The sequence below is a fragment of the Leiobunum rupestre genome, chromosome 6 (assembly GCF_980474605.1).
Source record: "Leiobunum rupestre chromosome 6, qqLeiRupe1.1.hap1, whole genome shotgun sequence".
Lineage (NCBI taxonomy): Eukaryota > Metazoa > Arthropoda > Arachnida > Opiliones > Sclerosomatidae > Leiobunum > Leiobunum rupestre.
The window spans coordinates 65,792,704-65,819,356 of NC_143389.1; the positions used below are offsets into that span (position 1 = coordinate 65,792,704).

The 26,653-nt window shown below is 40.4% G+C and overlaps 2 protein-coding genes across 4 annotated transcripts; one reads left to right on the forward strand and one right to left on the reverse strand.

Annotated features, from left to right (window-relative positions):
• Positions 1–5,867: 5,867 nt before the first annotated feature.
• LOC149943193 (nicotinate-nucleotide pyrophosphorylase [carboxylating]-like) lies at positions 5,868–26,401 on the forward strand. 2 transcript variants are annotated; one of them, XM_090177634.1, is made up of 3 exons: positions 5,868–5,979; positions 7,547–7,645; positions 25,462–26,401. In XM_090177634.1, exon 3 carries the CDS (start codon positions 25,471–25,473, stop codon positions 26,341–26,343), a length of 873 nt encoding a protein of 290 aa, XP_090033760.1. In that variant the 5' UTR covers positions 5,868–5,979; positions 7,547–7,645; positions 25,462–25,470; the 3' UTR covers positions 26,344–26,401. The 2 variants fall into 2 exon arrangements, with proteins under 2 accessions (XP_090033760.1, XP_090033759.1); XM_090177633.1 differs by lacking the exon at positions 5,868–5,979 and having other exon boundaries at positions 7,417–7,645.
• LOC149943194 (uncharacterized) lies at positions 21,016–24,291 on the reverse strand. 2 transcript variants are annotated; one of them, XM_090177767.1, is made up of 2 exons: positions 24,172–24,291; positions 21,016–23,395 (listed from the first exon to the last, which is right to left on the reverse strand). In XM_090177767.1, the coding sequence occupies exon 2, from the start codon at positions 23,353–23,355 to the stop codon at positions 21,223–21,225; it is 2,133 nt and encodes a 710-aa protein (XP_090033893.1). In that variant the 5' UTR covers positions 23,356–23,395; positions 24,172–24,291; the 3' UTR covers positions 21,016–21,222. The 2 variants fall into 2 exon arrangements, with proteins under 2 accessions (XP_090033893.1, XP_090033894.1); XM_090177768.1 differs by lacking the exon at positions 24,172–24,291 and adding an exon at positions 23,966–24,090.
• Positions 26,402–26,653: the final 252 nt, after the last annotated feature.

Consider the following 26,653-nt stretch of genomic DNA (forward strand, 5'->3'; position numbering starts at 1 on the left):
ACACCCGAGTGACACCAGACACATCCAGCTCAACCCGACGCAAACTCAAAGATCATACCGTCGAAAGAATGGATCTTCGTGAACGAATCGCCTGCGGCAAGCTTAGCGAGGCCGTATTTCGTCCCTGTGTGTGAGCTCCGAACAGATTCGGCAACTACGAAGCTATAACGGCTCTCAACTGGAGCTGCTACTACATCATCCCGACTTCTCGAGTGTCGTAACTACCAGGATTATAAACTATAAGTTATCTTCACGTAATTAGTATTTACCAACGTAACTCAAACCTGCAAAACCTCGTTTAACGAGTGTGCGCAGTAAGTTTTATATTTGCTTAGTACAACCCGCTTCACGGGTTGGTTTATTGTTTAAATTTTAAGTATTTTCATTAGATTAGTTAATTATCTAGGTGCACCGTAGTTCTAGTTTTAGGTAATGTTTTATTTCCTTAAGTGTGTTAATATTAAATGTTTTAGTTGACAACTTTTAAACTCCTTTTAGAATATTTAACCCAAATCATACCCCTAGACAAAGTTTTAATTTTAACGTTGGCCCCAATAGTGAAAGCCAGACGTGAGCCCGGATTTATCTTAGGTTGTAGCGTGGGATTACTTCTTCATGTCCAGATAAGTCATATCCTAACTGGTTTTAGTATTAAATTCCATGAGGCTCACCCGTTATTCATTCTAAATCGCTACAAGTACCTCTACGCGTTCTTGGATATACTGACAACTATTTTGGCCTGTTTTTCGTATTTTTTTTCCACATGGGCCAAAATAGCGGTGGCCGCACTGGTTGCACTATTTTGGTACGCTTTTTGGGACAAATAAGGCAGGAGCTCTACCCCGGTTTCTTCCCCCATCACAATTTTCAAACAGTGACCCCTTTCCCTCTCTCGAATGTTTCTTAAAGGGGTTTGTAAGATACTGTCAGACAAGTATATTGGAAAGACAGATACCGGGAAATCTCAGGAAAATTGACAAAGGGTCGAAAATCAGTGAATTTTGTGCGCAAAAATTAGAAAATCAGGGAAAACTCCAGGAATTTTACCTAGAACAAAATTTAATAATTTAAATTAAGTAAAGTACAATATGTAAAATTATAAAATTTCGCTTTAATAAGTCAGGGGAAATTACGCCCCAAAATATCAGGGAATTGGAAACCGAAAATTCCTTAACAACCCTGACAGTGAGACACTTCGAACTAGGTTTATTATAAGCTTCTGCTAAGACTGATTTAAAAAAAAAAACACTTCGCAAAAAGTACATTTCGGATCATTTAGTTTTACATTGATCACGGGAAAACACATTTTTACGCCGATGTAGACGTATATCCAAAAGCGAGTACACCATATAACAATTTCGTCCACATGTACGCGACTAACGTTGCGTATTTTTTGAGGTTGAGTCGTCCCTTCGCAGATGTCAGAGATAGATTACAACTGTTGCACCGAATGCATGCTTTTTAATAAATATACCTAACAACCGCGTTTTACGGACCAAAACATTAGTTCCAGTCGGTGCTTCAACGTACGTTCCCAACAGCCGAGAGGTGTTTTAGCCAAAAACGGTAATTTCAACATCGATATAAATATTGTTTTAATAATAATGATAATAATAATAAATTGTATTTATCGTTTCGATTTACAATATTTATGTGCAGGGCTAAGTCTACAATAGACTAGGACCGGTTAACACAGGAGTAATATTAGTTTAATCACATTTCGATAAGCAGAGTATATGAAGAATGACTATGAGATTAAACAGTGTTAAATTTAATAATTATGTTGAGCTAAACGGTCTTTTAAATTGAGGTTTTACAAGAATGTGAGTAAAATGTTTGGGATTTTTGAACGAAAATTTTAATATCGAAATAAGCGTCATTTCAAAGGCCGGGTCGGGGATTCAAAAAAATATGGGTGAAAGTTTAGCAACTCCACCCCCTTTCCTATAGATTATACCAGTCACTAGTATTAAAAGATAAATTTGAACGACGGTAGCTACCTTTACAACACGTTTTTTTTTACCTACAGGTAAAAACATTTTTCTATTTGAAAATTAATTCTTAGAACATTGTCTTGTTTGTGACATTGTTTTTCGTTGTGGGTCGCTAGTGTTATTACAAATTCAAACTACGCACAAGGATTAAATAATTATCTCCCTATATATTTGAACATTCATCAGTTGTAAAAAAACAGTATAAAATAGTTATAACCACAAGACCTAAAAGCTGAGTTGGAAAATGGTACGAAATACAAGCCAAAATAGTGGTCAGTATATCGTATACTATTTTAGCCGGATCAATTAGACGCCCGATTATCAGGCCAAAATAGTGCAGCTCGCGCGAAAACTACTTTCATCGCCTGAAAACTTTGAGGGTCGAAATTCGAGCCAAATTAGTACACGGATGAATCTCCGATATTTTGGGAATGAACAGAACGAAGCCTGAAAAACAGTCCAAAAAAGCCGGAACATACCCATTTTACACTGATTATCAAGCCTAATTAGCACTCCCCAAAGGGGTAGCTATTTTGGCCCGATAATAAGGCTAAAATAGCTCCTGGCTAATTTGGACCGATTTTCGAGCTAAAATAGACGTCACTTTGTAAATAGACTTTGCCAAGATTTTAAATTGGGTTTTATTTTTTTTAATAATACCTTAGCGAGTTTGTCCGTATAAATTTTCTTATTTTTCCAAATACTTCGTATCATAATGACTTTTAATATTGTATTCTTTTAGAGCGGCTATCGATTCTTTGCATACGCATACAGGCCTACCTTGAATGAGCACAAATAAGTACTTGTTAGTCCACTTTCCTTGGAAGAATCGAACTTTATCGCTCACTTATGAGAACTTAAATCTATTTTAATACATGATCTGTAATTTTTTCACTAGTAATTTCGAAAAATAATCACGGACACCCGCCTAAAAACTATTTCTATTGACAGCTACAACTGAAGCAGACAAAAAACTCTGATTCTGGCGAATTGTTAAAAAATATAAAGTTTTGAGTTAAAGTAGGACTCGCGAGTAAGGGCAAATTAATTTTAGTCTATACTAAATGACTATGAAATGAAAATAACTAAGTTTTGGGCTCACTAACCTGTTGGTCATGAGAAGTACGACGCAGGCCAGCCAAAATAGGGCAGCGGACCATCACACATATGACGTGGGTCACCCGATTTACGGTAGCGGGACACTGGTAACGTTAAAGTTTTAACTCAACGAGAGCCACAAAAAATTCCCTGGCGGGCCACCGTTTGCCCATCACTGGTCATGAGCATAAATCTATCTAATTTGAATGTATAAAAATGTAGGCTTTATTTATCAGCAAGGCTAATACCCAAGGCACCACCTTAGGCCTAAGTCATCAAGCGGCTTTTGAAGCCATTAATTCAGGTGGCCGGGTTACAATGCGTAGGAGGCTTCAGAATACATTAAGTTTCCTACGCACTCTAAAGACTTAGAGGTTGACATAGATGAGTAAGTGTTGGCGGATGTTAAAAAACTACGTAATGCAAAATATCGCCATAGACCTTAGAATTAGAATTATTTATTTCAAAATGAAACCTACTTTTTCATTTGTTTTACGTCTAGAAAAATTATATTTATATTACAAATGGGATAAATAAGTACTAAATTTTGATTTACCCTATTGCTAATACAGGGTGCCCACTAAAAAATGAACCACGGCGAATATCTCAAAATATGTTTTAGGTACGATTTGGAAATTTTCAAGTCGTATACAAGATATAGGGGGAAACCTACTGCGAAAATGTCGATGGCCTTGAACCACGTGACTTTTTAAGTACAAATAGTTTTGACCTGATCGGATTTGACCAATAGGAAGCCGAGAAATGCTAGATGAAAAACAAGAAGGTCGTTAAGTTGATAACGTGTCGAAAGTGAGGTTCGGGAGCTGATAACTCTAAAGATACTCGTGTTAGAGTACTGAAATTTGCTACACATCCTCATCAGGATTGAGGGTCTTTAGTTCAGAAATTTCAATGACCTTGAACCATGTCTTCAAGGTCATCCAAAAACTAAAGCGAGAACCGTAAGTGTTAGAAAAATTGCCGCTGCTAAGCGCCTCCCATTTTCATAAAATAACCGAACCATTTCACCCTTTTCTCGAATAGTATACATAACTTTATTATTTCTAAAGAAACAATTAACTTTGTACTTACAGAAATAAACTTCGAATGAATATTAGGCTTAGCGTAAAATAAAATGACATTTGAAAATATTTTTAAATGTTGTTGTCATGACGACCATCATAATGAGTTTGTCTAGCAAATTTCGATGTAACACGAACTGGTTTCGAGTTATGTGCGTTTTCTTTCAATTTTCATTTTAACGACCTTTGTGATTTTGAAAAACAGTTCCTCGACTTCCTATTGGTCAAATTCGATCGAATCAAAACTAATTAGACCTGCAATGTGACGTGGAACACCTTTCTAATTGGAATCAACTTTCTAACACTTACGGTTCTCGCGTTAGTTTTTTGATGACCTTCAAGACATGGTTCAAGGTCATTGAAATTTTTAAACTAAAGACCCTCAATCCTGATGAGGATGTGTAGCAAATTTCAGTACTCTAACACGAGTATCTTTAGAGTTATCAGCTCTCGAACCTCGCTTTCGACACGTTATCAACTTAACGACCTTCTTGTTTTTCATTTAGCATTTCTCGGCTTACTATTGTACAAATCCGATCAGGTCAAAGCTATTTGTACTTAAAAAGTCACGTGGAACACGTGTCTAATTGGAACCAACTTTCTAACCCTTACGGTTCTCGAGTTAGATTTTAGATGACCTTGAAGACATGGTTCAAGGTCATCGACATTTTCGCAGTAGGTTTCCCCCTACATCTTGTATACGACTTGAAAATTTCAAAATCGTACCTAAAACAGATTCTTAAATATTCGCCCTGGTTCATTTTTTAGTCGACACCCTGTATAGGCTACTATATACAATTATGATATGTGGCGTTAGATTTCTCGAAGCCCTCCCTCTAGTAACATTTAGTCACTCTCAAATAAACCCAACTCCTCCCCCTTACTGCGTTACATAATTTATGTACTCAAATTTCGAAGTAAGGAATAAATGTTAAGTTAAGAGGAACCACCTATGGACTGCATAGTAATAAAATACGTGAAAAGTTAGAATTGTCCATTGAAAATAGGCAAAAAAGGTAAACCCTTTACAAATTTAAGAAATTAAAATACTTACAAATAACTCGTACCAATAGGTCTTCGTGCTACAAAAAGACGCGAATCTCTGACCAAATAGATATTCGAGTCTAAAACTAACAAAAACAAGCCAGATTTCCCGCACGGTACTGCAGGGCCGGCGCTAGGATTTTCGGGCCCCAGGTAATTTTTACTCCAAAATTTGTTTTTTTGGAAATAGTCAGATAGTTTTAGTTAGGCACCCGTTCCAGCGGCCCCTTTCGGAGGCCCGGGCCCGGGGTACTTTTGCCCCGCTTACCCCCCCCCCCCCCCCTAACGCCGGCCCTGCGGTACTGACAAGTCCCAAATAGGACGAAACCGGTCGATCGTTGGAATTTCTGGCTATTTTAATTTTATTTAGTTTTCAATGGACAATTAGACCTTTTCACGTATTTATAACTGTAAGCTAGGAGCAACAAATACAATAAATAAACACGCTAACGCAGTGTCGTGTACAAATTTCATTGGACGAGCCTTTACGCTAAACGTTTTACGGAAAGGGGGAAGACAATTTCCGAATTTTCCTCTTCCGAGGGCAGCAGATGCTAAAGCGTCTAACCAATGAAAACTGTACACAAGAAAAAGCATGACTTTTGACGGGTAGCGTTATCCTTGTGAAGGGTGCTGTGTTTGCTGCTCCTAGCTGTAAGGAATAAATGAAACAAACAACGTTATTGTGATTCTTTCATTCCACGCTATTACCATTCGTTGCTTAATCATTCGCAGCATCTTGGCTGCTAGTAACCCAGTAGGTAAGATAGAAATTGGTGTTTCATTTTGCGTTAAAATCAGACCAAACCTTTAAAATATCGAAATACTAAAAAAAGATTTATTTTTGTAATATAATACTAATTAACGCTACGGCTATCTATTCCTACTTATCCGTGTTGGTACATTTTTTTACATGCTTATTACGATAGTGAGTATTTATCAGCCTGGGTTATTAGGCACGGATTATTCAAGTTATAATCATTTAGTTGCTTAGTGTAGCTCACTCACAATTCAAAAATATAGACAAAACGGTAATATTAAAAAATAAAAGGAATAAGACATTTGAATAGTATATTTTTGCGGGAAAAATCATATTTTGGACCTTAAATACGATAAAACAAGTCGGCTAAGGTCGAAATATTAGTTCCACATAAATGAGGTGAAAACAATTTTTATCTAAGCCTTGGCGCGTGTCAAAAGGGTTAAGCATAGCGTCAGACGTAAGCTTCTTTATCTGTATTCTAAGTTTGAGCTCCGTATCTCAAATCCAATCCAAACAACGAAGAAAATTCGTATAGGATCTATAAGCCTTGGCACAGGTTAATATGGTTAAGCATAGTGCCAAACGTAATCACCTTTACCTATATTCAAAGTTTAAGCCCCGTATCTCAAATCCAATAAGAACTACGAAGAAAATTAATTTTTCTCTAAGCTTGGCGCGTGTCAAAAGGGTTAAACATAGCGTCAGACGTAAGCTTCTTTATCTGTATTCTAAGTTTGAGCCCCGTATCTGAAATCCAATAGAAACTACGAAGAAAATTCGCGTACGCTCAATAAGCCTCGGTGCGTGTTAAAAGGGTTAAGCATAGCGTCAGACTTCAGCTCCTTTATCTGTATTATAAGTTTGGGTCCCGTATTTCAAATTCAATAGAAACCAATCTATTAATAACGCTTTCTCCGGGAGATTTTTGGGAACTTTCGTACTCTGCGTAAATCACCCCCTGTTTACCTGACAGAACTGAGACGTGCACACAGTGTAGAGTTATAGCAGTCATATAGATTAAAAATTAAACGGAATTTGAAAGTCAATCGGATCCAAAATTATAAGACTGCGTATTTTTTTTAAAAGTGTTTAAGGGGGGTCGGATAGAAGGGGCTGGCAAATCACCGCTAACTACTTTTAACCAGCGGAACTTGGTTGTGCAGATAGTGGAAACCCTATTAAGTATTCGTAGAAAAAACAGCGTGGTTATGTCACCCCGTTAACAATATATGGAAGGTGTTGCAAATGTGGACGCCAACAACAACAACGACGACGACGACACTTCACAACATTCTAACGAAAACAATAGTTCCACTCGATATAAATATATATATCATGTGGAACTAATAAGAGGAGTTAAGCCACCCCTCAAAAACGTGTAGGGGAACGTGAAGACGTTGCTTTATTGTCTACCATCTATACTCCTACAAGTTCCACGGACCAGTTTTCGAGGGGTGGCTTAACCGATTTTATGTCAAGCATGAACTGAAAAGACTGATTTGAAGATATCACCCAACGCTTATCGAAAGAGACGAGTGAAATTTTGATTATGTCTATCTCGGCAGATTTGGATGGGTGATGGTTTCAACACGAACGACTTCTAGAGCAGCTTCATTCGAGAAATCTCGTTGCTTAGTTTAGGAGAGACAGAAATAATATTAAAGGTATGTAACTGTTTTTGATAATTACAACAAATATCAGATTTACGACAGTTTCGTAAATAGAATTAAAGTTTTTATTGTTTAATGTATGATATTTGCGATGCGCTCTTTCTAACATTGAAGAGAAGTATCAATTCAATTAGCGTTATTGACTTCTTGCACGTACTCATTTCCGTCTGCAACCGCCCTATAAACACCGCATTACTATAAGCAGACGGCAAGTATACAGATCTGTAATCTAAACAATTTGTTAGCTACCTCTAATTTTTGGGAAAATAGATGTCTCATGAGTATAAGGGTCGTTTTTACTGTACTTAAAAGCGCCATCTGTACTAGTCTCATTTAATATCCAGTAAGGTGATTAATACCTCCATGATTAAATAAATTGACTTGTATGCCACTTGCCAGACCAGAGCTCTTTTATAACGCGTATTTTATAGTTGACTAGCCGAGAAGACCACCCTACGGGTGGGCCCTCAGATGTTTGTTTCGAGGCACTCCACCCCAGTAATGCCCCCCTTCCCCTTTCCCCCAAGCCAGAATTACCAGGGTACCCTTTCCCCCCGCAAAAATAACATAAAAACTCGTCTTTCTCTCTCGACCCAAACCCCCCAATGAGGCACCCCGTCCCCCCTTTTTCCCATGCCTGAATTACCGGGGTACCCTTTTTTAGTCCAGGCAACGAAAAGGTATAGAGGGAAATGTTGGGAACACAATTTTTGACTTGGTAACTTTGTTTGGACTAGTTAGGAGGTGAACATATCAAAAGTCCCCGCCCGTAGCCCTTGAGCCGGGGGGGAGGGGATTTGAAGGTCCCATATTTCGGTTTTTCGCTTATATCTCGGAAACTATGCGTCCTAGCGACATGGTTACTCTATACACGATGAAAGCTGATTAAATTTGCTACAGGTGTTACTTTGTCACGGTTTTTGATATCTTGTATAGTTTTCGCTCTTGAAAGTCTGTAATTTTGCTCTTTTTGACCGGGTAACCAGTGGCGGCTTAAGAAGGTTGGGTCCCCCGGGCGGCGGCAGTGTTTTGTGACACCCCCCAGGACCGTGCAGAGGTTTTCACGGGTCCGTCTTCTTCAAGTTTAATCGTTCTGATTTGCACCCCCCCCCCCTCGAGCTTCTCCGATGGCACCCCCTACTGCCCTGGTACCCGGGGCGGACCGCCCCCCGCACCCCCTTAGGCCGCCACTGCGGGTAACCCTTCAACGATGCACCCAAAATATAAATGCCGGCCATAAGGTTGTAAAGCATTAAATTCACTTCAATAATATATATTACTTTACTATTTTATCTATTTTCCTTCCAATGTTAAAGCAATTTCAGTGTTGAGCGTGAAATCTGAAGTTTTGCGACAACTGTCGACTAATGAATCTTTCAATTTCTCACCATTCCCAGTCAATGTATTGGCCGAAATATGCACCATTATGTACACATAGTGAGTACTGGACGTCTAAATAGCACAGATACTCATTTTAGAATATATACTTGTGGGCCCGCTGACCAGGTTCCTCACACTTAATTAAAGAAGACCTAGACCATTTTAATGGGAAAATATGTTGCTATGACCATGTTTGTGCATATATGAGTGTCTATAAGGCATTGGGATAGTGACGAGAAGTGAAGTCACATTGGCTAGTTGGCTGATTTTGCCGTTACCCCTCTCTTTACTGGCTTTTTAAAGGGAAACTATCCCTTTTTCACCCACTTTAGAAACATCAGGACTCGATGCAGTCACTTCCTCATCACATACAAAACACTTGCTGCTCATTTTGACGACACAACACTCACGACATCGTTAAATATGACACCAAAATATCCCACTGAAACAAACAAAACAAACAAATGTGTGCCCAATTAGGTTATAACTAGCAGTAAAGCACAAAAACAATTTATTTTTGTGTAAAAATAACCTAACCATGTCAAAAAATGCTAGCCGAAACGCTCCTTGTCTATTAAAACTATGAGACGCATTATCGTAGCGATAGCCGTCTATTATTTATGTTAGATACAATAAATCTTCAATAAAACAGCTAAAAATAGCTTAAATTAATTAAAAATGAGATTATTTACCTTCCAATGATGTATTATTTTATTATTTACTAGCTTTAATACCCGACCTCGCCCGGGGTCTTAGTTTTAATGAATTAGATCTCATTTGTACGTAAGAAAGGTAAACGCTGTAGCAAAAACGCAACACGTCCTGTACTTAAAAATCCCAACTAAACCTCCCTTTCTACGAAGTCCCTTTCTTTCACACTAACTCCCCTTCTACGAATTTCACAGTAACCCGTAAAAAATTTTTCAAGGTCGGGACGGGCGCAAGGAACTAAAGAGAGGATATAAGGGAAGCAAAGGGGTGGAAGTCGAGTAAAATAAAATTGAATTATGAGTAAAATTGAATTAGATTACTAACCATGTCAGGTATTTGAAATTAGGCGCGTTTAGTTGGAAATCAGGTCAAAGCTCAAGAGCTAACTGTTCTCGAGTTTTTAGGAACATGCCATACAAATCTATATAAATAAAATCTGATGTTTGTATATTGGTTTGTTACTTTCTACGCACGCCCAAGATAATTGTCCGATTCGTACGAAATTTGGCCTGCGGCATTGTGGCCCCTGCCGTCAGGTTTTAGGGGCGTCTTGAGATTGCTAACCTTCGTAGTTTTTGACCACGGGACTAAAAACCGGTGACTGCAAGACCGAAACCCCTGACCTCGCGCTGTCAAGAGACACGGGTATTAAGAGACTCGGGAGTTTATCTCTCTGGCTCTAATTGCCTCACTTAGCTGCTGCATGGCACGACCTTCGACCATGGACACTATACAGGGTCCATGCTTCGACCCTTTTCGCTGGCGTTCGTTCTCTTTTCTCTACCCCCTCCCTCTCTGTCTGTGTCACGCAGGCACCTTTGCCCGGGCCGTATTCATTCCACGCATACCCATAACATAGAGGAACTCTATCCCCATAATACCAACCGATATGCCATTTGATTTTAAACGCCTGTAATTTCCAATCAATCTTAGCTTCGCAATAACAATTAATAAAGCTCAAGGTGCGGGAATTAATTTAGAAAACCCATGCTTTTTCCAAGGTCAGCTTTATGTGGCGTGCTCAAGAGTTAGAGCTGAAACTAACCTATACATACTCCGTACGGATAAACTACAAATATTGTGTACAAAAACGCTTTATCATAATTACATCTCATACAAATCAAAGAAAACAAAAATATGTTAATATTACAAGATATGACATTTTGCACTATTAAACGTTTGCAATTTAAAAAAATTACTATTTACTATTTAAAAAGAATTTAATTTGCATATTTAAAGTAAAGTGCATGTTGTTTCCGTTTTCTAAACCCCAATTTACTGAACTAGGTGAAAGCCCGGCCTCCGGCCGGGCTTCTCATCTAGTAAATAAATAAATAAATAAATAAATAAATAAATAAATAAAAGGACAAACTTTAAGTCTTATAGTTATAGATTATATGGCGTCGAAACATAACAAAAAAAGATGGTGATTTTCCAGTCCTACCAAAAAAATTCTAAGGAAAATAGATAAAATGGTAAAATAATATATAATATTGAAGTTAATTTAATGCTCTACAACCCTATGGCCGGCATTTATATTTTGGTTTCATCGTTGAAGGGTTATCCGGTCAAAAAGAGCCAAACATGTGAGGCAAATTTTTTTTCTTCCAAAATTACAAACATTCAAGAGCGGATATCTCGAAAACTATACAAGATATCAAAAAACGTGACGGCGTAAAACCTGTAGCACATTTAATCAGCTTTCATCGTGTATAGAGTGACCATGTCGCTAGGACGCATAGTTTCCGAGATATAAGTGAAAAACCGAAAAATGGGACCTTAAAACCCCCTCCTCCCCCCCCCCCCCTGGCTCAAGGGCTACGGGTGGGGACTTTTGATATGTTCACCTCCTAACTAGTAAAAACAAAGTTACGAAGTCAAAAATTGTGTTCCCAACATTTCCCTCTATACCATTTTTTGAGCATTCGTTGACTATTTTCCTTCGCAAAAATAACTTTCTCTATAGTCCCAAACCCCCCAGTGAGGCACCCCTGCCCCTTTTCCCCATGCCAGAATTACCAGGGTACCTTTTTTCCCCGCCATAATAACAAAAAACTCGCCTTTCTCTCTCATCGCAAACCCCCTGTACCCAATGGCAGATTTGCTCAGGTCGGGAGTGTCGAAAAGATTGCCGCATTCCTCCTCCCAGCTTGGACAATGTTACCTACTGCTGCCCTGACCGAGTATAAAGACTCCGAGATACCGAGCTCATAGGTTTTCTCGACCACAGAATAGCGTGGAAAAAGAGGAGCCACTACACTCTTAAAAATTAAGAGTTAAAAAAATTGGGTTGTCTCACGGCAACCCAAATTTCGGTTAATAACAACCCAGCATTAGTAAATTTTTGAAAATTTGGCAATTTTTTATGGGTTGTTTTATTAAACCAAAATTAGGTTAAGAATTTGGGTTGAAATCCATATAGAATCTTTTTAAATCTCATTTGGTTTCAAAATATTCAACAATGGTTAGCTTATTCCTACCGATTCTCATATTTGTTGAAAAGTACATATTTTGTTATATACGTAGAAATGTTTTGTTACTTTAATAATTAAAAATAAAATGTGTTGAAAATACAAAAAAAATGCATAAAAATAATACAACGAAATGGACATATAGAAATTTTCAGTATGTACTCTCTCGTGGGATATCGTTATTATTTGTAAATTTCAGAAAAATCGTGAAATGTTTCACGGTTTAAGAAATGTTAGTTTTTGAAGGCTACGTGGTGGACAAAAAGTTTAAATAAGCAAGTTGTAGAGCATACTCGAAAACCTTAAATGGAATTGGTCTGGTGGAAATCGGACATTTCGTCACTGAAATAATTGGTCATGAAAAACAAACACGCTGGTACTACCACGTAGCGTTCAAAACCTAACACTTCTAAAGTCGTGAAAAATTTCATGATATTTCTGAAATTTACAAAAAATAACGATCTTCCCCGAGAGCGTACATACTGAATATTTCAAATTTCTAGAAAGTATAGATTTTGAGAATAATTCCTGGGCCGATCAAAAATTGACACGCTATATACGAAAAATTAAACGTCCCTTTATGGAGAAATTGTAGGAGTAAAAGTTAAATGGAGGACACACATGGAATATTATTTATCAAGGCAAAACCTGTCTTGAGTTTTCGACCCGCGGGTCTTTGTCTAACTAACTTGAACGAAACAAATTTTCTTATATATATCGTATCGTAAAAAACCTAAAAAGTTATCAATCGTTAAAAAAATGTATTTTTATTTTTAACAATTGATAACTTTGTAGGTTTTTTACGAAACGATATTTATAAGAAAATTGGTTTCTTTCAGTTTATTTTAACAAAGACCTGCGGGTCGAAAGGTTAAGACAGTAATTATCTTGAGTAATAGTAATCCATGTTTAGCCTCCGTTGAAATTTCATTCCTGTAATATTTCTATGGATCCTTTACATGATTTATATCTAAGAGGGACTTTAATTTGGTCATATATAGGAACACGAAAATTGTCAGGTCTAAAATTTACCTACCTAGCTGTACGGCAAATCACGCGATTAAAATTCCACCCAAGGCGGGGTAGATTTCAACCCAAGGCGGGGTAGATTTCAACCTTAGGCGGGGTGGATTTCAACCCAAGGCGGGGTAGATTGAATTTTTAACCTTTAATGGGTTGAGTCTAAACAACCCAAAATTTGGGCTGGGTAAATACGGATCCAGGTTTGGGCTGAATTTTAACCCATTTTGGGTTGAAAACAACCAAACCTTTTTAAGAGTGTACCCATACGCGGAGATTTTACCACTCGGCCGGCTTAACAGGGTAAGGCAGTCCCGATTTCGTTAGTGACTAATCAAGGTCGACTATAATTACTTCAGCGTGGGAGGCGGGGTAGACGTCGCTGGCGCCTCGCTATCTCTGCATAGGCTAGTCGAACCACCACCAGGGACAAAGCGAAAGGCAATCCCGGTTTCTCTCTGGGCCACCTTTATCTTCGCCCTGTTCCCCCCCCCCCCCCGCCTTTGGTACCCTTACTGAGTAAGCAAAAACACAAAAAAGTCTATTTTTAAGCCACTAACGAAGCAAAATGCAGCAGCTTCTCTCTCCGTCCCGCGCTGGCCTTCTCTTCGTCGTCCCGCCTTTGGCTTCATGACAGACTAAGCAAACATTCCAGAAAACTCGGACATACGACCAACGTACCAAGCGCTCCTTATAATATAGACTAGCCGAGAAGCCCGCCTTGCAGGCGGGCCCTCAGCTAGTTGTGTGTTTCCGGGTACTCCACCCCAATAAGGCCCTTCCTCCCCCTTTTTCTCATGTGATCATTACCGGGGTACCCCTTCCCCTTTTGCCCATGTAATAATTACCGTGGTACCCCCTCCCCGCTTTTCCATGCATGTGATAATTACCGTGGTACACTCTCCCCCTTTTCTCCATGCGATAATTTCTGTAGTACACCCCTCCCCCTTTCCAATGCAAGAATTTCCGTGGTACCCTTTTCCACGCAAAAATAACTCAAACTCGCAGTCATACCAAACCCCCCCGTACCCCTTTAAACCCCCTGTATCCAATGGCTGATGCATAAAGGCCACGGGACTAACGTACGCCGAGAGAGCCACGGGACGTTCAAATCGGAACGACCCCGAAACCCCCACCCCTCCCCGTTTCCGAAATTCACAGGCCTTCTGAAACTACCTATACCCCATACAACCCCCCCCCCCCCCTTCCGAAATTTGCGGCGGAAAGAGAGATAATTTCGGGTGTATTGCGTGTTGGGACAAACACGGCCCAACTCTCAGGGGCGACAGCTTTTTAGAAAATAGATAGTCGAACCACCTCAGTAACGAAGCGAAAGGCAGTCTCGGTTTCCCTCTGTTCCGCGGGTCGCTTTTTCCTATTGTTTTTCTTATTAACTTTTGTCAGAAGTGTATGATTTGAAGTATGTAAGCTCATATAGCAACAACGATATTGACGTTATTATACTCTGCTTGCTAGCCAGATTCATTAGCTGCCCGTCACCTCTTCTTTACTAGAAATCAGGTATCAGTTGCCATTCGCGTGTTTCATGCGGGTAGGGTTCTACAGTCGAGATACGACTGGCCCGACCGTTCGTGGAATCTTGGGGTACAACAATTTTTTCTTTGATACAATTAAAAAAGTAATAAAGCCAACTGAAGAAGCTAACGCGTCTCACTGGATTACAATTACCAGATGGATAATTGAGGCCCGTAATGGTCATATCAAAAGTAAGTTTAAACTGTTTTCCGGTACAATACCGATGGCGCACGCGCCTAATATAGGCGATTTCTATCGAATTGCTGCACAATGGGCGCCATTAAGACCTAATCACGAGCCAGGATTTCCGCGTTTGCAATTACAATATTTAAGAGATCTCACCATCGGAGTTTATCAAATAAAACTAGTGCCGTCATATATACAAGATAAGTTGCAGCGGGAAAACGCCGAGGTTTTTGAATTAGACGAAATGGTAGGAGTTCCAGGATTTTTTAAGGATTAGGATATTTTCTAGATTTAGGAATGCAACGAGTAATCAGCTGTGGATTGACTATCGAGTCAACGACGATGGAGGGGACGAAGAAGCCGCTGATGACCATGCATGGTCCAATATTGGGATATTATTGTACTTGCAAGTCAGGCGCTAGAACACTTGGGAGCTTGCGCGAACGTGTCCAGCGGTGGTGGGGTGACGGAGTGGTTAGCACTTTCACCTCGCAGCAAGAGGAGCCGGGTTCGATCCCAGCTTGTGGCACTGGGTGAAAACTCGGAACAACTCCTTCTGCGTTGAGTTTGCAAGTTCTCTCCCCACTGGTTTAAGGGGTTTTCCCCCGAGTTCTTCGGTTTCCCCTTCCATAAAAACTTGTCTAGGTTAACGGTAATAGTTAGTGTAGGGAGCTGTTGGCTCGATCTCGTGGCATGCAGGGCTTGCCACCACCCTCCTACGCATTGTAACCCGGCCACCTGAATTAGGGCTTCAAAAGTCGCATGATGACTTAGGCCTAAGGTGGTGCCTTGGGTATTAGCCTAGTTGATTATTATTATTATTATTGTTATTTGGGTTACGCGCGGCATGAGAACAATGTCAAATTCCCGTGGACTGATCTATTACGATCTACGCAAGATGATGGTAACAGAGCCCTTCCAAATAACAATGAACCACAAATACAAGACTAATTACTAACACGGTTGCGAAGAGAATATCAATCAGGCGACTGGCAACGAATTCCACGAACGGTCGGGCCAGTCGTATCTCGACTGTAGAACTCTACCCGCATGAAACACGCGAATGGCAACTCTACCCGCATGAAACAGTGGCGTAGCTGATGGTCCGCAGGGCCCGCGGTGCGGGGGGCCCTCGAGCTTCGAGGGGGGCCCCGCTAACCATAAAAAAAAAATTAAAAAGGGGGGCCTCATAGAGATTTTTGCGGGGGGGGGGGCTGTGAGTTCTCAGCTACGCCACTGGCATGAAACACGCGAATGGCAACTCTACCCGCATGAAACACGCGACTGGCAACTGATACCTGATTTCTAGTAAAGAAGAGGTGACGGGCAGCTAATGAATCTGGCTAGCAAGCAGAGTACAATAACATCAATATCGTTGTTGCTATATGAGCTTACATACTTCAAATCATACACTTCTGACAAAAAGTTAATAAGAAAACCAATAGAGAATTGCTATGGTTATATCGATCTTTGAGGGTCAGTAGCGGCCACGATATTGATTTGGCGACTTTGGGCCTATTGACACTTTTGTTCAGCATGATCAGGAGGACAACATATCAAAATTTAATGAAAATTGGCCGAAATCCATTTTCCCATAGACGGTTTGCGTGGTCCTTTGGAAAAAGATCGCATTTCGACACTTTCGTAAACAGTACGGTCTAGAGAACAAACTACTTATCGTAGGTAAAATCGGAAAACACCATTCAATTCCTGACATTTCAATCCTCGCCCTTTTCTTTATATCAAATCAATTTTAGTTAATTTTAATTAGTAAATCATCGAATACAAATTCAGTTAATAATTTTTTCGGTTTAAAAAGAACCAGCTCAAGAGAGCAGGGGCTTTTCGGGACGGGAGAAAGGGGAAGACAAGGGGGTAGAATACTTGTCTACGAGGGAAAAATATCGCCCACTCGGGCGATGATTGGCCCTTTCGCTTTTAGTATTCTTTCCAAATCTTTAGTGACTAGTGAAACGTTTCAGATATTTATTAATGATGATATATAGTATAAAAAGTTAGTCAGACCATATAAACGAAGAAGTAATTCTTTAGTTTTCAAATCTGGTAGTGAAACCATGGAAGAAGGATGGCTTGAGTATAGGAAGGGCAACTTAATAGAAAAAGTGGGAGACTAGGCCTCCTGTTATTCAGATCTGGTACTACAAAATCATATACAATAATTGTAATTTTTTGATTGGACGGAGACAGATTTAGGCTTTAAAATGGCGGACTCCATATCCCCGACGAAATTGAAAACCCAAACAGCGCAGCTCATTCTTGCGAAAATTCTCGAACTAATAATCCTCAATTATCCTTTTTTCGCTTTCCTAAAGATTTACAAAGGTAATTATTGCCAGCTTTGTTTTTAATTCCTTTACCAATACAATTTATCCAACTGAAAACTGCTCCTCAAAATGAATAGCACACAAAGCGAGACTTGCTTTGAATAAATGTTAAGAACGCTCTAACAAATCCGTCCTCCCAGAATTTTCTATCCATTTTTGGCATCTAAAGTGGCAAAGGCTTAGTGTTTTCTATTGGATAAATTGTATTGGTAAAGGAATTAAAAACAAAACTGGCAATAATTAACTTTGTAAATCTTTAGGAAAGCGAAAAAAGGATAATTGTTGATTATTAATTCTAGAGTTTACTCAAGAATGAGCACCTTTGCGTATTCAATTTCTGGACATCATTAACGAAGCCGGTCCAGAATATGATTATGGATTGCGACACACCGTAAGAGATGTGGAGGAAGCTACTGGAGATCTTCGAGCAGAAGTCGTCCAACCGCCTGAGGAAGCTGCTCGCCGTTCTCATGCGAACAACGATGTCACCAGAGGTAGATATGGCAACACATCTTGCTCAGATGCGTTCACTCTGGTCGGACATTCTCACGACAGCCCGCAAAGAGAAAGATGTAGTTTTTCACGAGTGTCTCCTGGTCGCATGCATATTCGAATCACTGCCGCAAGACGAGTACAAGGAGTTTGGTACCTTATGGGACACATTGCCCGAAGAAAAACAGACCGTCGCTGAACTCGAGCGTCTTCTAATTGGTCGAGCAACTAGGGAGAGTAACGCCTTCGAAGAGTCCTCTGGATTTATGGCCCGTCGAAAAACGAAGAAAGCTTCTGCCGGTAACTCAAGGAGCCGACCAACCAAGAAGGAGCCGAATTGTTACAACTGTAACAAGGTCGGTCACTTATCCCGGGACTGTAAAGCGCCTAAGAAGAAGAACTCAGCCACCAATAAAGCTGGAGAGACGTCGAAGTCAGCCAGTAACGCTCTAGGAGAAGGTCTCCTCGCATTCGGCAGTTTCCTTGCAAATACAACACCTTCGACTGCGTGGTATTTTGATTCCGGAGCAACCCAACACATCACAAACGATGCTACGAACTTCATCAGTTACCAGAAGTTCGAGAAGCCAGAGAGGCTCCAGGTTGGAAACAAGGCCGAGATGCTAGCAGACGGTGAAGGGGATGTCCAGATTGCCTTCAGAATTGGAAAGCGAACTGTGAGAGACGTCATACATCATGTTAGGTACATCAGCGAGTTTGCCTGCAATGTCTTCTCTCTGAAAGCATCGATGAGTCGTACTACGAAGCTAAAGTTTGAAGCGACATCATCATCGTGTGGTCTCTATGAGGTCATCAAGAGAGGGCGTAGAAGACTTCGGGTTCCTGGCAAAGTCGAAAAACTTTATCGCTTAGATGTCAAGATCGAGAAGCCTGGAGACTCAATCCCCGTGGCCGCTGATCCAAACAACGACAAGAAAGCCCATCTGCAGACATGGCACAAACGTCTGGGACATCAGGATCGTCGTCATGTCGCATCAACCTTGAAGCGACTCGGCTACGAAGTCGTTGATCACTCCGCTGGCCGTCAATGTGAAGGGTGCATATACGGAAAGATGTCTCGTCATACGTTTGGCACTCGCCTCGATAAAGCAACGAAACCTGGCGAACGCATTCATTCGGATCTATGGGGACCGTCGACGACTCCGTCATTGAGTGGACAGAGATACTACGTACTGTTCCAGGACGAGTACTCAGGCTTTCGCATCACGTATTTTCTAAAGCAGAAGTCAGAAACCGTCGATCAATTGAAGGACTTCCTGGCAAGGTGCAAAACCTATGAGCATACCGTCAAGGAACTTGTCACTGACAATGGCACCGAGTATGTTAATCACGATTTCCATCAAGTAACACGAGAAGCCGGTCTCAATCATCGAACGTCAATGCCGTATACGCCTGAGCAGAATGGAGTGGCGGAGCGAGACAATCGGACGATAATGGAAGCCGTCAGAGCGATGTTGTTGTTGAAGCCAGATCTTTCGCCAAAACTTTGGGCTGAAGCCGTCAACACTACGACGTATGTCTTGAATCGCACAGCACCTACCCGAGTTAAAGGGAAATCACCTTTCGAACTCTGGACTGGCAAGCCACAGCCATCGATAAAGCACCTTCGAGTCTTCGGCACCGAATGCTACGTCCATATTCCAAAAGAGAAGAGACGAAAACTGTCAAGGAAAGCTCGCAAAGGGTTTCTTGTTGGATATGAAGAAGATAGCGATGGGTACCGAGTTTACGTACCTGCAATAAGCAACGTTATTCGGTCTCGAGACGTGAGATTCAATCCAGAAAAGTGTGTCATGGAGACACTTCCTTTTGTCGTTGAAGAGGTCCCTAACCAGGAAGAGTTGGTTGTCACTGATGTTGAGGAAGATGATGATGCTTCATCTTCAGATTCCAGTACAGACCAGACCTCATCCAACGAAGGTTCCGATTGCGGAGACGCGATCTCCAGATCTGTCGAAACACCCAACGACGAGACCTCCAAATCCGTCCGACCAGCACAAGACGTGGCCTCCATACCCGTCTCTAAAGGCAAGACCACAAGAACCGTGGGTCCTGTTCTCCGAGACAGAACGAAGTTGAAACCACTTCCTTGCACGGCCTGTTCTCCTCCTAAAGACAAAGCGTTCCTGGTATGTGACCTGTTACCTACGACCGCCAAGGAGGCTCGTTCACCGTTGACCATGTGCTATGGGAGAAGGCAATGAATGAAGAACTCACAGCTATGGAGAAAGTGGAAGTTAATAAGCTGGTCAATCTACCGAAGGGTCAAAAAGTGATCGGAAACCAATGGGTTTTTCGCACGAAAATCGCTGAGGATGGAACTATAGCCAAGCACAAGGCACGTCTCGAAGCAAAAGGGTTCACTCAACGAGAAGGACTAGACTATCACGAGACGTTTGCTCCAGTAACACGCTTCGACACCCTGCGAATTTTTTTGAGCATCGTTGCCCAGAAGAAACTAAGCATGCAGCAGTTTGACGTTAAGACGGCATTTCTCCACGGTACCTTGACGGAGAAGATTTACCTACGTCAACCTGAGGGATTCGAAGATGGAAGCGACAAAGTCTGGCTACTGAAGAAGAGTCTCTACGGTCTGAAGCAATCGCCTAGATGTTGGAATGAGAAGATTGACAAGTCTCTTCGAGATTTTGGTTTCAGACGCTCGGAGGAAGACCATTGCCTTAAAAATTATAAAAAAATTTCAAATTTCAAAACCAAAAAAAATAGATCAAAATTGACAAATGAAATGAATTTTATGATATTTTGATGAATTTTGGTCAATTTGATAAAAATATGTTAAAATTGATCAATTGTTATTTTCAATGGGACAATATACAGACTGTGTTGTCAAAAACATTTTCGGTTGCCATTGCAAAACTAATGCCCATTGGTGAAATTTCATGTTACCATAAGGTCTACATACCCACCTAGTTTCAACAAAAACGGTGAATATCACCTCGGGTAGTCTCCTCGTAAGTTGCAATTTTTCTTGTTGTTCTAACCCTATGCATTAAAATTAGTTAAAAAATTAAAATACCACTGTTGCATAGTGAAAAGTTAAAAATATTTTATTTTAAAAATATTCCCACGACTAGTTTCGTTAACCGACCGGTTACATCATCAGGTGTGTATTTTAATTTTTAAACTAAGTTGCAATTGTTTTTACGAAAAATAAATACATCAATTTTCGCTTATACAAGGACATCACTTCAAGATGTGACGTTTCACACTTATTTTTTAAATTACTATATCACAATTTGATTTAATTTATATTCTTGAGATCTTTGTTAAAATTAATGCCATGACACAACCCGTCTGAACATAGATCAAGTTGGCATATGATGCCGTAACACTTAACAAATGTAAGTTAGCTTTAATACTTTATTAAATTTTGATTTTTAACACATGTTTAATAATTCGCCACAATACTCTCAACATCCCCTACTATAGAACCAGTGACGGGACCCGATGACCAAATATTGTTAATCATAATCTGGCTAGACTCTCCCACCCCGCATAACTTATCCCTCAGACCATTGGTAGCAGCCAACAAACCATCAGCGCCTTTAAAGATCACCACTTTCTTAACGGACACCCTAGTTTCGACGTTACCAGAAGACTGAGTAATATTCTGGTCCTCTTCGTACTCGATGGACAACTGTTTTAAATCGCTCTCACCGCTTAAATGTTTCTCGAGCAAAGCTCTATTTTCCCGTTCCAATTCCAGGATACGCGATTCCAGTTTCTTTATCCGACGCTCGCCATCCTCCAGCAGCTGGTCACGCAGGGTTTGCAATTCGCGCCTACTATTCCGCCGCTCCTGGTCCAACTCTTCTTCGTGTTCTCTTTTCATATCTTCGACATGAACCTTGAGCAGCGTCTTGGAGCCTTCGAGGCGGTCCATGACGCGTTGCAGGTGGCCCACTTCTTCGTCGAACACTCGCAGTTCTTTTTCGCGTTCTTCACTTAGCCTACCAGTGAATTCCTGCATCTCGTCGATTCTCGTTTGTAGACGTCGGGCTTCCGCCTCTTTTCCTTCAAATTTCCGAGCGTATTTTCTTCGCAAGTGATCCAGACTACGACGTTTCTCGCCATTACCTTCCTTGAGTTTTGCGTCTATTTCTGAAATTAAATCAAACGTTTTCCGAAACCTTCTAGAAAATTCCATGGCTTTCTCTCTATGGGCGTCGATCAAGAACTTAGATATATCTTCCATAGTCTCAAAGTTAGATTCCGTATTATCTATGGTCGAAGTGTTTCGCGAAATTATTGCGTTTTCGTGTTGAACATAATTTGAAAGTTCTAAGGACTCGTCAGCTCCAGCACCCGCTCGTTTCAAAGCCTTGAGCAAATACGCCGGAGTCACTCCAAATATATCAGGTTCATTCTCGTTGGCTCCTCGTTCGATTAAAAGTTGGACCAGAGCTTCGTGACCCTCGTGAGCGGCCGCGAATAACGGAGTGGCGCCCTTGTCGTTTTTCGCGTGTATATCAGCTCCATTGTCCAAAAGAGCCTGAACCACTCTCGGATGTCCGTTCTTGCAAGCCACGAATAGAGGCGAGCGAGAGAATTGGTCTCGCGCGTTGACATCGTGTCCTGCCGCGACTAAAGACATCAGCAGATCCACGTTACCCGATTTGGCAGCGTTCAGAACGGAAATGTCTTCCTTGGAATTGTTCTTTGATTGGATAAGTAAAGGCTTACCCCACCGCTGCCACGAGTAAATGAGCTCTTTAGTGACTAAATTACGGCATCCCTCGGCAGTTTCCTCGGCAGTTAAACCATTCTTGTTTCTGGCCTCAACATCAGCTCCACGATGAAGTAACATCTCAATCAAGTCGCGATAGCCACTTCGAAGGTACGTGGCGACGTGTAGAGGCGTTTCTTTGTTCTCATTGACCGCGTTCACATCAGCCCCGTTCTCAATTAAGAGAAAGGCAATCTCTTTGCGCCCCCACCTGGACGCAACGTGAAGCGGGAAGCTGTTATTATGGATACGCCCCTGTACGTCAGCTCCCTTTTCGATTAGCAACCTCGCTATGTCCAAATGCCCCCTTTCCGTGGCGGCGCACAAAGGCGTGAAGTTGTTCTTCTCCGGAACGGCAATGTCCACTCGCGCTCCGTTATCGATTAAAATCTTCACCACGGCTAAATGACCCCGATGCGACGCCACCCATAAAGGAGAACTGGTGTCCTTCGCCGGAATATTAACGTCCGCTTTCTTTTCAATCAGAATCTTCACCACTTCCAAATGCCCGTACATCGAGGCGACGTATAACGGCGTTGATTCGTCTTTCACGGTCTTGTTAACGTCAGCACCATTCTCGATTAAGAGTTTCGAAATTTCAAAGTGGTCATGGTAGGCGGCCAAGTACAACGGAGTTTTTCCCTTTGGTCGAGTCAATACTACGGTATTGAACCACGTGCGAAACGTCACGTCTTCGATGCCGTTCACGTCGACGCCGTCGTTGATCAGCGAAATAACCTTCTCTTTCTGACCTTTGGATACAGCGTCGCAAAATGCTGTTAATTTGTCATTCATTTTCTTTTCTTAAAGTCATTTCTGCTCTGGCTTGTTCTTTCTTAAAATAAGAACCAACAAATGAATCTCCGTAACAAAAATCAGATAAACTAATTCCCAAAGCGTTAACCATATTATTCAGAGTAATATATGGCTGACGCAGGCCCGTAGCCACGGGGGCATTCGGGGACGAAGCCGCCGAAAAATAAATGTTGCCCCCTCAAATGAAATCTTTATTTGCCCCACCTGCCCCCTTAATTTAATCCATTCCCCCTCAAAGAATTTTCTCTGCCCCTTCAACTTTATTAGTTTTTTAAACTTCTATTCGTTGAATTTTTCCTTTTGAACCACTTGTCTTTGCCTAAGGTTTAGATCGATAGGTAACTATTTCTTAATAAAATACAAGTTGTAGAATGGTCTGCTTCAGAAAGCAAGTTTTTTTTTGTTGAACACCTAAAACATTTCACATTTTCGAAATTAGTTAACGGAATGTGCCCCCTCACAAAAAGCTACTGCCCCCTTAACGAAATTTTTCTGGCTACGGGCCTGGGCTGACGTAAGCTCCCAACTAATATAAACAAGACCACAGCGAAACCAGGCCATAGAATCCAGTTTTAATCGGTTTGATTACCAGTTTTGATCAATTCCATTTAGAAAATTGACCCAAAAATCTGTTTCAAGCTATATTCCTCAAAGTCAGGTTAAATCCGTGGTTACTCGATTTAAATATACTCTACTTTACGACCTCTACTTGACATTCATTAAAAATCGTTTTAACCAATTTAAATTTAAATACTAGATTAAAATAGATAAAATGAACCTTATCAAAAAATATACCTCTGACAAATGTCATTCTTCTTCTTTAGGTAATCGGGAAAAATGCGAACATGCTAAAATCAAAATCACAAGTACAATTTAAACATTACTCGTCGTAGTAGTCACAAAGGTTCCTTGTTACTGGGAACGTAAATTTAATCTTTAAATAAAAATCTTTCAGTCCATAAAATAATCTTCCATCACAAAGACTACAATTCTTTCGTCGTGTAAGAAAAAAGATCGAAGACCGTTTTCAGAATCATTCCACTCCAGAATATTCAAGATGATAAGATAAATTTCGGGGGAAAACTGATAACGCAATCATCTAATCCATTGAAAAAACTTTTGGAAAATTAATGTACGATCATTGAGTTTTGTAAACGATCTTACAGCGCATAAGTAAAACTGATAAATTAAAAAATATAAAGTCAACAATTTGGATGTTACATTATACTCAAAATTAATATTACAATGAGATTATTCATGTGGTCTACACTTTTAAACACCCGCGTTATTTCATTATCTAATCAGTAGATGGCGATAGCTGTCGCCCGTTATATTTATATTACACATAAGAGCAACCACTCTTGGGCTGCATTCTCTTAAGCAGGGCTACAATGTTTTTTTAACGTAACTAGTAACGGAAGACATTGGCCGTGATAGCTACGCCATTTTGTGACTTTAAACATAATTTTAAGTTGAAAAATATTTTTATTAAAATAATAACTTTTTAAGGCCTTTAAAGTTGGTACGCCACATTAGTGTCCAACAGAATTGTTTAGCCTAACTTTAATCTAACTGTATTTCAAAGCGATTAGTTTATTTAGCAAAGTATATTTAAACAAAATGTTTAAAACAGGTTTTAAACAACTAATTAAAAAATTGTTCGAAATGTTTTTATAAAGTTTTTAAGCAGTTTTAAGCTGTTTAAAACAATTTTAATCCTTAAAGCGGTTTTAAACATGTTTTGAGCAGTTTTAAACTATTTTAAACATGTTTTTATTGTAAAGAATTTTTAAATGATGTTTTGTAATTGTTTCAAATTTTATTGTTACGCAAAGTATTATAAAAGTTTGAAACTAGACTCATTGTTTTTAGATTGATTTGAAAACAGTTTAAAACATTGTTAAAGAACATTATTTTGGCAGAACTTGAATATCTGCTAAAACTTGTGTTTGGTACCTCTAATTTTAAATTTTTAAAATTAAGCCAATTAGATATTGAACTTGGTTTTTAAATTGCAATATATAGAATTTCACATACATGTTTGGTATTTGCCACATTGATAAATATTTATTTTATATATTTTAGGACAACAACATGCAAAATATCCTTCACCCTTTGAAACTAAAAGCTCTGGCGACGGAATGGATTTTGGAAGACACTTCCGGTCTGGATTTTTCCAGTTTCTCTTTCCCCAACGTCGCGTCGGAGGTGGACATTAAATACGAGGCTAAAATTACCGTGAAAGAGAATTGCGTTCTCTGCGGATTTCCATTTTGCGAAGCGGTGTTCAAAGAATTGGACTGCCGAGTCAACTGGCTACTGAAGGAAGGGGAAGAAGCGGTTCCTGGGACGAGAGTTGGCTTAGCGACCGGAAGTGCTAGAAACCTTTTACTGGCCGAAAGAATAGTACTAAATGTGATTTCTAGAGCCTCGGGAACGGCGACAATCTCGAGACGCGTGAGCCGTTTACTGCGAGAGCACGGATGGTCGGGTGTAGCCGCCGGAACCCGCAAAACCACTCCGGGATTTCGACTGGTGGAGAAGTACTCTATGCTAGTTGGCGGAATCTCCTCCCATAGATACAGCTTGTCCGACATGGTGATGCTGAAAGACAACCATATTAAGATCGCTGGCTCCATCGAGAGCGCTTTGCGAATGATCAAACCCCTCAACATTTACCATCAGAAGGTCGAAGTAGAATGCTCGACTTTGGAAGAAGCGATCGAAGCGGCCTCCAACGGATGCAACATCGTCATGTTCGACAATTTCGACGCCGAAGACTTGAAGAAAAGTGCCGAGCACTTGAAGGCTCGGTTTCCTAATATCGTCATCGAAGCCAGTGGATCCATCACTGAGCAAAACATACTGACGTATGCCTCGGAATACGTGGATTTAATATCTTCCAGCATGTTTGTTCAAGGTTACAAGACGATTGACTTTTCAATGAAGATAGGTCCTGTATGTTAGCCTTTTTACACTCGTAGTTTCAATAAAGATTTAATACAGCTCAAAATGTTCAATTTGGAAAAATAATATGCTTCGTGCTTATTTTTACCGTACCTAAAATAATGATCAAAGTAAATTGAAGTTTTTGAACTCGATCAAAACCTCAAGCGCACTTTGCTTACAGCAGTGGCGGATACAGAAAAAACTCAAGGGGGGTGGACGCTAAAAAGCTATCAGTGTAATAACAAATCAAGTCACATGCAAAGCTTAAGCGTAAGGGGGGGGGGCACGCTCCCATATGTATCCGCCACAGGCTTACAGCAACTTGAAT